At 39.3% G+C, this 10,842-nt stretch overlaps 1 protein-coding gene across 1 annotated transcript in view; it reads left to right on the top strand.

The window, feature by feature from the left end:
• Positions 1-260: 260 nt before the first annotated feature.
• ARGLU1 (arginine and glutamate rich 1) overlaps positions 261-10,842 on the top strand; it is a 36,965-nt gene continuing 26,383 nt past the window's right edge. Inside the window, exon 1 of the mRNA XM_003341817.4 lies at positions 261-908. Within this exon, the coding sequence (XP_003341865.1) occupies positions 562-908 (347 nt within the window). The 5' untranslated portion in view covers positions 261-561. The remainder of the gene's footprint in view (positions 909-10,842) is intronic.

Below are 10,842 nucleotides of genomic sequence, written 5' to 3'. Positions count from 1 at the left end.
TGTTAGTTTGCATATAATGCCTCTAGTATGCTCCTGGCTCTCCTCTCTCTCTCTCTGTACCAGAACTTAAAGATAAGGCCTTAAGGAATGAATCTTGTGTCTTAGAATTGCAAGGATCGCACAAAAACCCCACTGAGATTCAGCACTCAAAAAGCCGTTTGTTATCCACTTAGGTACCGGAATACCCGGAAATACCCGAAGGCCTTCGTTTCGCCCTCGCAACTACTTCCGCAACAATCGGACGGGGGCGGGGCTACGCTGACGGCCGGTTCCAAGCATTGCATTGTGGGAAGGGCAGCCGGTGCCGTCGCTGCCATTTTAGGGAAGTCCTGTCGCTGCGGCCTTCGCATCTGAGGGGGGGGGGAAGCCCTTCGTGGCCGTTGTGAACACGGAAGATCGGTCTAAGGCCTACCGGGCCCGCTCCCGGACTTCCGATCTCGGCGGAGCTTTCAGCCAGCGTCCAGACACAGCGGGGAAAGAGAAGTAAGGGAGCGTGAAGCGGGGGGGAGGGGGGCCCGAAGGCGAAAGCGGCCGAGCCAACAGCGTTGTCGGCCCGCAAGGATGGGCCGGTCCCGGAGTCGGAGCTCGTCCCGCTCCAAGCACACCAAGAGCAGTAAGCACAACAAAAAGCGGAGCCGGTCGAGGTCGCGGTCCCGGGATAAGGAACGGGTTCGGAAACGCTCCAAGTCCCGGGAGAGCAAGAGGAACCGGCGCCGGGAGTCGCGCTCTCGCTCGCGCTCCACCAACGCAGCCGTGTCCCGCCGCGAGCGGGAGCGCGAGCGCGCCTCGTCCCCCCCGGACCGTATCGACATCTTCGGGCGCACGGTGAGCAAGCGGAGCAGCCTGGACGAGAAACAGAAACGCGAGGAGGAGGAGAAGAAGGCAGAGTTCGAGCGGCAGCGAAAGATGTGAGTTCTTGGCCGAGATAGTGGGGAGGAGTGGGGAAAGGGGGCAAATCTAGGGGGAAAGCGAAGTGGGGGGGGGGCTGGGAGCCAGGAATGGTACGGTCTAATCCCTCCCCCAACCTATCGACAGGAGCGCACACACACACACATACACACACACAGACACAGACACTCCTCCAAGGTTCTTGAAAAAGGATTTCTCCCGCACGGACGATTGGACAAATCTGGAAGCATGTGGTCCAGGGCCGGAAAGGCCTGGAAGGGAGAAAGCTATTTTGGCGCGAGGCGGGGCGGGAGCTAGGAGGCCTGAGTTCAGAGGGAGGGCAGGGGGAGAGGAGGAGGAGGAGGGGGAGGAGGAGGGGTAATAATTTTGAGGCGGGGAAATTGGGTTATCCGGATGTGGGAAGCAAGCCCAGATGGGTACTCAAATTTTCTTTGGATTGTTCGCACATGGATTTGGGGGAGTTGTGTTATATCCAGGATGGCCCTGAGAGTATGAGAATGGAGTTGGAGGGAGGGGGAGGGGTGTTGTACTAATGCAATGCAAAACTCGGCCAATCAGGTTTTTTTATTTTTTGGTTTATTTTTTCCTTCCTCTACAACTAGTTGGTGAAACAGTATAAGAGAACAAACCCTCGTTCAACAGAATATTTTAAATCTTAAGATTATTCATTATCCTCTTGTAATTTAAGATGATAGATTTATAAATGTAAGGGACCTTAGAGGGCATCTTGTCCACTTCTCTCAGTGCAGATGAAGAAATATCCTATCAAAATCCAGAGAGGTTTGGTTCTAATTTTTTTTCCTTAGAGCTTCAATGCTGGGGGAAGGGGAGGAGTCCAAAGTTATTTTGCAGTCTTCCCCTCTTATTATTTAGAAAATATTAGTTATAATTCATATATTATTACCCATATGAAGAATTTTATGGAGGAAAAGAGAACATTAAATTAACTTTGGAATGTAGAGTTTGATATGGGTTAATTTTGTATTGTACTTAGTTGACAGAGTGCCTTCCAAAAACCTTTTGAAATAATTTTTGGAATATAAAAATTATCTCTCTTAAAGATTCAGCTATGTGCTAAGTACCCTGCCAAATTATAGGTGAGGTGTTCTAGCCTTCCTAGGGCTTAAGAGTATGTAACAAACACAAAATAATAACAAAACTGTACATGAAAGGTGCAAATAGTGCTGTGTAAGGGGGAGGGGGAGATGAGAGTTATTATGGACTTGGAGGGCCCAGTGAGGAGAGGAAGCCATTTGTTAAGAGTTTTGGAGTCCTGAAAGTCTGAGTGAGTTCTTACTTTTAACATAATATGAGCCATATAACCTTGAATCCAGTCACTTCTTTGAACCCCAATTCCCTTATCTTTAAAGTGGAATTTAATAAAGAGTATGTAGGAAATACACAAAGTATCTTAAACATGTAAATAATACATAAATGTATAGAAGAAAATAGAACAATACACAGGTACAAGTGTGAGGTACAGGTAGACAAGGTTATTATGGACCCTTAGGGGTAAGAAAGGAAACTACCATATGTTGTAGTGGAAAGAGTTTTGGACTTTGAAAGTCTGAATTTGGGTTCTAGCTATGTGACCTGAAATCTAGTCACTTCTCTAAACTTCATTCCTATTTATCTATAAAATGGAGGGAGAACATACTGGTTCTGACCACTTCTCTAGATTGCTGTGAGGGAAATATTTTGTAAATGAACAGTTATATTAAAGTGTGCTGCTATTGGGAAGGCTTCTGGAGGAGGTGGCATTTGAGTTTGACTGCTCTGCCTGGAAGTGTTTATTTTTCCTCAACTCCATTGGACATGTGAGATAATAGCTCATTTAATGTAGCACTTTATGGACCATTTTCTCAGAGCAATGGTGTAAGTTCATTGTATAGTTACTTGTTTTTCCCATTTAGGATGAAATTGAAATTCATGAAGGGAAATGCCCACAATCACAGGGCTAGTATATGTCAGGAATATTAAGATGCAGATCCTTCTTTTTATAAATGAGGAAATTGAAGTCCAAAAGAAGTTGTGACTTACCCTAAATCTTAGAAGGAAGTACCTAAATACTTATACAAATAATTTCTTCTGGTTCATGCTTCCTTTTAAACTTGTCCACACAAAATAATTTAATTCAGGAATTCTTAATAGGAAATCATTTTCAGTGATGGGGAGGATTTAAACCATTTTTAAAAGATATATTTGGTTTTGGAATGTAACTGTTTTAAATAAGATCTCTGATGCACTGGGAATTTAATTTTCTTTTCATTTTTTTTTCAAACTAGAGGCCAGGGAACTGTCTTTAGCATTTTTCATCTTAATGCTACTGAGTGTCTCTTTGGGCAGAGATCTTGAAGAGGGGGCATTTGGTGGTAGGGTGGGGAGAATGAGTAAAGAAGGTCTTCACATTTTTTTGGATTCATCACTGAGCTAGATGAAGTTTTATAATATGCATATGCTTTTTTTATGTTTTCTTGAGAACTTAGCCTTGGTAATTAATATTGCTTTAACAGGTGCACAAGTGCTTACAAGTACTTTTTCACTTTTGACCTACATGAATTTTTGCTATCCTAGAGCACCAATATTATTTTTGAGTAGTGGAAATCATCACTAGTGCCTCTTTCCCTTCCTCTTCTCTGTAAATTATCTTGTATTTGCTTTGTATTTATCTTCTATTAACTTATGAGTGCAAGTTATGTTGTTTCCTCTGTAGACCGTAAGCTCCAAAACTGCTTCACTCTTGTTTGTCTTTGTATCCTTACCCTATAAAAGTATTTGGCTTATAATAGGCAACAAAATGCCTGTTGATCATTTGATTTTTAATTGTGCTATTGCTATTCCTAACCACAGGCCTACTTTTTATCTTATTTTAGCTACACCCCCTCTCCCCCCTCTTATTTTTCTCTCACAAGTGATGTCCACATTTCTTCTCACTTGCAGCCTTGCTAACTTAGTTCATTTCCATTCCAGTGGTATAGATCCTTCAGTCTAGGCTTTTTTCATGAATTACTACCAGTTTATGCTATATTTGAACTTTCTAAGAAAAAGCTCTTCATTTTCCAAATTGTGAGGTTGCCTTTAGTGTTCTTTCCTTAATCTATCAATATAATCATGTTTGTAGTTGAAAGAGGGTCTTTTCTGGCTCTGGAAAGAGATTTGTGAGTTGTACCTGGTAAAGATAGAAATGTTGCTAAGAAAGGGAAATAAGTCACTCCTTGTACCTAGCAGCAGTAAATATAGCTGAGAAGAAATAAAGCTCTAAAATCAACCTGACTTGCTTTTATAGCTGTTTTTGCCACGCAAGGACAAGGAACTTTGACTGTTCTTAATAGGAGAAGGCCAACTTTTTTCATATAAAAATTTAAGAATTAGCAGAAAAATGATGGATAGAAGAGACAAAGGTAATGGAAGAGAACAGCATTAAAGAAAACAGACACTGACAAAATCTCTATGACTAAGGCAAAATAGTAACTTCAGTTTTGGCAGGGAAAGAGGAGCAGATAGTCCATTCATTGTACTTAAGTAACACTTGAAGGTATCAGTATACCATGTTAAAAACGTAACAACCAGTACTGCTCAGCATAGTTTGGGTACTATGTATATGGGGTAAAGAATAGTGATACTCCCTTTGTACTGTAGAGTACTTTACAATAATGTAAATCTTATCTTGGGTTCCAGTTTTCTTCCAAGGTAGGGGAAAATAAAGAATTAGACACTTTTGATAACCGTAAGATTTACACGTGTCCTAAAATGGCATGGGAAAATGTTGAGGATTCAATGCTCACATAGATTTTATACATTCTTTAAAACAGTAGAATTTTATGGCTCTATGTCTCTTGCCTTAGCCATAGGTGAGTGATCCCTGAATGGGACATTCTCAGCCTTTGGGGCAGCATTGCAGCCTATTTTTAGCAAGTAGTCACTCATCTAAAACTGGAACAGCACAATGTGATCCATTTAAATTAGAGCACCTATACTTTGGTCTGTATCAGTCAATCTACATTTGTTAATCACCTATGTGCCTAGAACTATACTAAGGACTGAGATACAAAGACAAAAAGACAGTGCTTGCCCTTAAGGAAGTTTACATTAAGAGCTAGGTGGCTCAGTGGATAGAGAACTAGGCCTGAAGTCCTGGGTTCAAATTTTATTTTAGACACTTCCTCACTATGTGATCACTGGGCAAGTCAACTTAACATTCTTTTGCTTTGGAACCAAAATTCCTAGACAGAGTAAGGGATTTTTGGAGAGGGGGGAAAAGCCTAGTTATCCAATGAATGGATACTTCTATGCAAAAATTGCTAATGGTGGCCATTGAAAAGGCATCTTTTTATAAGCAAATGCAACTTATGAAGAGTTTCCTTGAGATTTCAGGCTCAGATAAAGCATTAGAAACCTAGTTGACAAATAAAAATGTCAAGACAGCATAGAATTGGGGCATTCTTTGTCTATAGAACTTAACCTCTGAGCCGGATGCCCACAACCATTTTACAATACAAATTTTGGTTGTGCTTGATGTTTTTTAAAATTTCATAGGTGTTTGAATTAAATGCTGGCAGCATACTTTCTATTTATTTACAGTGCATGGGTTAAATACTTGGATGAACAAGGACATTCCTCATCCCCCACTGGTATTGATATCTTTTCATAGCTTCCCTAAAATATAATTTTAGAGTCATAGGCCACCTAAAGATAACAAAATTAGTGCATTGTTGGATAATTGTATTTCTTCAGCTCGGCCTGAAGGATGGAAGGAAGGGTTAGTTTTTTGAGAATATTTTTACCATTGTGACCCACAGGCTTACTCAGCCAGTCCTACTGGTTAATTAGCATTTACTTGCCTTTGTGAGTGTTATGTATAGTGGTATTTAAGTTCCTTGAACCCAAGGACTTGTTTACAAATCCCTGAAGTTATGCTTCATTTCAAATCCCAAAGTACAAATATATTAGCAGGAATTTATTATAAGAACATAAGTCATTATCTAGTTCATCCCTCAACAGGTAGAAAAAAACCACACAGGGTTTTGTACTGTTTTGCCTTGCTGGTTCCTTTCCTTTTTTACATTGTTAAAATATATTTTGAAATTTTCCTCCTGTAACAAGCTATCCATTATTATAGATAATTTTTTAAAACTCATTATAATAACTTTTTATTATGCACTTTTTAAAAAGTCATTTCAATGTATAAGTAATACATATTCATATGTGTGAATAAAATTAAATTTCTGTTACAGTTTAGCATGTACTTAAAATTTAACACAAAAGTATCAAAACTAATCTGTTACTTTGCCCCTTCTGAACTTTTGCTCTCTTCCATTTTGAATGTTTCATTTGTGTTTTTTCTTTTTTTCCAAATCTATTACTATACCAATTTTTTCTTCCCCATAGGAATTTTTTCTTCTAACATATATAAAAGTTATATACAAGACCATATATACATTACATATGTGTGTGTATAGTTTTAAAAAAACCCAGCATATTGGCAGTATCTGAAAATTTGTGTTTTCTTCTATACCATTGATCATCACCTTTTTGCCCAGTGGCAGAAGGTATAGCCACCCCCTTTTAAGGCTTGATGTAGTGTGCTTTTTAAATTTAGCAATTTTTTCTTGTATTTTCATACTAGAAAGAGCCTGCTTGAAGCCTTACCTGGTAGTTTATGTTCCATATTGGAAGAAAATGTGATATTCAGTCATTTAGCAATTAACAGAGATTTACTTAGCCATAGTGGAAGAAGATTCAACAAGGAGAGGCATTGAATATGTATATGTACATATGTATGAAGGTAAGAGTGTTTATATATATATAAACTCTTACCTTCCACCTTAGACTCAGTCTAAGGCAGAAGAATGGTATGGGCTAGGCAGTGGGGGTTAAGGGACTTGCTCAGTCACACAGCTAGGAAGTGTCTGAGGCCAGATCTGAACTTAGGACCCGCTGTTTTTAGGCCTGTCTCCAACCCACTGAGCTACCCAGTTGCTGCCCCCCAAATCTCAATATTTTTAAAGGAAAAACTAATCTAAATGGAGGGAAAAGTTAGTTCCTGCCAGTTATCTGCCACATTGGCTCAAGTCATTGATATTTCTTAGTTGTTACAAAACCACATTTTAAAAACTGGTGGTGCTTCAAGTGTAAAATTTCACTTATATAGTTCAACAAATTATAGTCATATTGCTTGAAATAAGTGACTAGCCCAGGATCACAAAGCTAGTTTATATCAGAGGCAAAACTTAAACTTTTGTATTCCAAGTAAAGTTTTCCATACTGCCTCTTTGAACAGTAGTAGTATTAAGAAAAGTTCATATAGATAGGATGGTGGGGTAAAATATAGTTTTCTTTCTCTTTTGGTCTGCAAGGGATAATATATTTATACTGGAAAGGATTTTAGAAATGATCTAGTTAAGCCCTCTTAATTTTACAAATTAGGAAAATGAGATTTGTGACATGTTAACTTACTTGAATTCCTCTTACTCTCCAGATCTAGTGCTTTTTCTATTGCACTGTGCTGCCTGCTAAAAATGCTGTATTTTCAAAATCATTTTATGGCATTATAATTAAATGTATATAGTTAATGAGGTTTGTGTATTATATCTAAATAGTTTAAATAAAATAGGAAAGGAAGCTGAACTTCCATTTTGAGAAATTGCCCAAGCCAACTAGCAAGTAGGCTTTAGCTATCTTCTAGTCTTGTAAAATCTTTTTGCCTTGAGGCCTTTTTAGTTTGCTTTTGCAGTCCCTTTTCCATTGGTGAGTTCTTCCTGGGATCTTCTTTTGAGGAACTGCCCTGGCCAGGCAGTTAGGTAACACAGTGATTTAAATCCTTAATCTGGCATCAAGAATATGTGAATTCAAGTCCAGTCTTAGACACTCACTGTGACCCCCTGGGAAAATCATGTAATATAATCTTTACCTCAGTTTCCTTTAATTGTAAAACCATTCACTGAGGTCCCTCTTCATCTCCTATCACTCAGATGCCTTCTTTTCCATCAACCCTGTCTTAACCCCACCCCCTGTAATCTTTTCACTTATTCAAATATTCTATTCTATCCCATCTCTTCTCTCTCTCTCTCTCTCTCTCTCTCTCTCTCTCTCTCCCTCTCCCTCTTCCTCTCTCCCTCTCTCTCCCTCCCTCCCTCCCTCCCTCCCTCCTAGGATAGAAGAGTGGTAAGTGCTAGGCAATGGGGATTCAGTGACTTGCCCAGGAGGCCAGGTTTGAACCCAGTACTTCCCTATCTGTGGGCCTGGCTCTCAACCCACTGAGCTACCTAGCTGTCCCTTATCCCATCTCTTCTTAACAGATTGCCCTCTCTGTCATCTCCACTCTTTAAACTTCTTTTCAATCTCTTCCCTACTGGCTCATTTCCTGTCTACAAACAGGTCCATGTCTCCCTTATCCTTAAAAAGCCCTCATTTGATCCTTCCAAACTATCCCTTCTGCCCTTTGTAGCTAACCCTATATCCCTTCTGCCCTTTGTAGCTAAATTTGAAAAGATCATCTATCATATATGTCTTTTCTTTCTCTCCTCTTACTCTTTTACCCCCTACAATCTGTCTGACTTTATTCCCCTGAAACTATTCTCTCTCCAAAGTTATTAATGATCTCTTAGTTACCAATTCCATGGTCTTTTCTCAATCCTTATTCTCCTTGATCTCTTTGCAATCTTTGACACTGTTGATCACTCCTCCCTGACACTCTTTTCTCATTTAAGTTTTGAAGACACCACTATTTTTTGGTTCTCCCCCTCCCCCCAATTGTTCCTTCTGTATAAATGGAGATTTTGAGCCTTTGGACTTCATCCCCCAGAAGTCCCTTAGTATTTCCCCAAAATTCCCTTTTCCTGCATCCCCTTGTTTTGCCTAATTGTATTTAAGTGGCTATAACTCCTCTTTCTCTCTCTCTCTCTTTTTGGACTTGTGATGGGACTGAATTCAGGCAGTTCTTTTGCCTTAGTTATTATTAATAAAACTTTTAAAATATAATACTTAGTTATTGAATATTAATTTTAAAACTCACACTTCTATGTCTTCTTTGTTGGCTCCTCCTCAGGATCATGCCTTTTAATTCTAGGTGTCCCTCTTCTCCCTCTATACTATTTTGATTGGTAATCTCATCAGCTCCTATGACTCAATAACTCCTCTCTGCTGATGTTTCTCAATTTTACCTTTCTTGCCCATGTCTATCTATTAACCTCCAATATTGTATCTTCAACTGCTTTTCAGACCTTTTGAACTGGATGTCCAATAGATACCTTACACTTAGTATGTCCAAAATGGAACTCATTTCCAATGGAATTCAGCTATCCCAGAGAGCAATACCATCTTCCCAATCCCTCATGCTTACAACCTAGGAATCATCCTAGGTTTCTCACTATCTTAACTCCATCCCTGTCCCTCCAACCCCAGATATCCACGCTATGGCCAAGACTTGAAATTTCGTTCTTTGCAACACAAATCAATTACTGACTCCTTTCTCTCTTCTGATAGGACTATTATTCTAGTTCAGGCCCTTATTTCCTCAAGCATTTATTATTGCAATATCCTGCTGGTGAGTCTGCCAGTCATAAGTCTTCCCATTCTAGTCTATCCTCCATTGAGTCACTGATATGATTTCCCTAAAATGTAGGTCCAGTCATGTCACCCTTCTACCCAAAAAAACTTGGTTTCCTTTTACTTTTAGGAATATATACAGACTACTGTTTGACATTCAACACCTTTTATAATCTAGGCTCCTCCTAACTTTCCAGTCTTTTTTACAAACCTCACTCCTCAACATGTGCTTTTTGATCCAGTGGCCTTGGCCTCCTTGCTTTTCTACAAATAAAATATTCCATCTCAGCTCTGGCCATGCCTTGGAAACCTCTTCCTCCTCTGCTCTGCCTACCAATCTTTCTGGCTTTCTTTAACTACTGACCAAAATCACATCTTTTCCTGAAAACATTCCCTAACCCCTAGTAATTTAGGACCTTTCCCTCTGAAATATTTTCTACTGATCCTTTATATATATTCTTCATGTTATCTCCCTGATGAGATTCTAAGCTCCTTGAGGGAAGGGACTGTTTTTTGCCTCTTGTATCCCTAGTGTTTAGCACTGGTCCTGGCACATAGTAGGCACTCATTAAATGTTGATTGACCAAGTCTTTGGTCAGTCAGAAGATTTTCTTCCTAATCCTCTCATTATTTCCAACATCCGATAAAATGGCATATGCATAGCTTATTTGATAAAGTTATGATAACATGAACAAAATTATCATTTATCCTAAAGCCTCCTCGTAATTAATTATTCCACCTGCCCGCCCCAATAGGTGCCTCTAAAATAGAAATTTTGACTGATTTCACTTTTTATCAGTTTTCTCCCATACTGATAAAACTTAAGTAAGACTGTAAATAGTCAAGCAAGAGGTTGAAGGAGCATTACAGAGCATTTAAGAATAAAGAATAACATGCAAATATAATGCTGTGATTCATAGAGATACAGTTTTTAGTTGTAGCTATATTGTATTGTAATACAGATTCACCAGACTGAACCTGGTGGATTCTTTCCAATATTTTTTGTTTCAGCCAATTCTTATTGACTATAGATGTTAGTATCTTGTCCTTAGGAATCAGAGCAGCCTTGAAAATAAGCATAGCAATTTTACAAGCTGGTTTGTTACCTCCCCAATCCAACCTTGCTGATTGTAAACCCTTGCCTCCACCCCCATATACATTTTTATAGTTCCCATGCTTCCATTTTTCAATTATGGACAGGCAATTTATCATCTCTTAGCCTCAATTTCCTTATGATGAGGGAGTTAGAATAGTTCCTGAGATTACTTTCAGTTCTAGGTTTATCATCCTAGAATCCATTAGTGACTACCTTCAAGAATCTTATCTGCAGACAACTGGGTGGATCAGTGAATTGGAAGCCAGGCCTAGAGTTAGGCGGTCCTGGGT

Source organism: Monodelphis domestica, chromosome 8, assembly GCF_027887165.1.
Source record: "Monodelphis domestica isolate mMonDom1 chromosome 8, mMonDom1.pri, whole genome shotgun sequence".
In the NCBI taxonomy this organism is placed as follows: Eukaryota; Metazoa; Chordata; class Mammalia; order Didelphimorphia; family Didelphidae; genus Monodelphis; species Monodelphis domestica.
The sequence above is the reverse complement of the archived record's forward strand: the minus strand, read 5'-3'. Positions and strand labels throughout refer to the sequence as shown.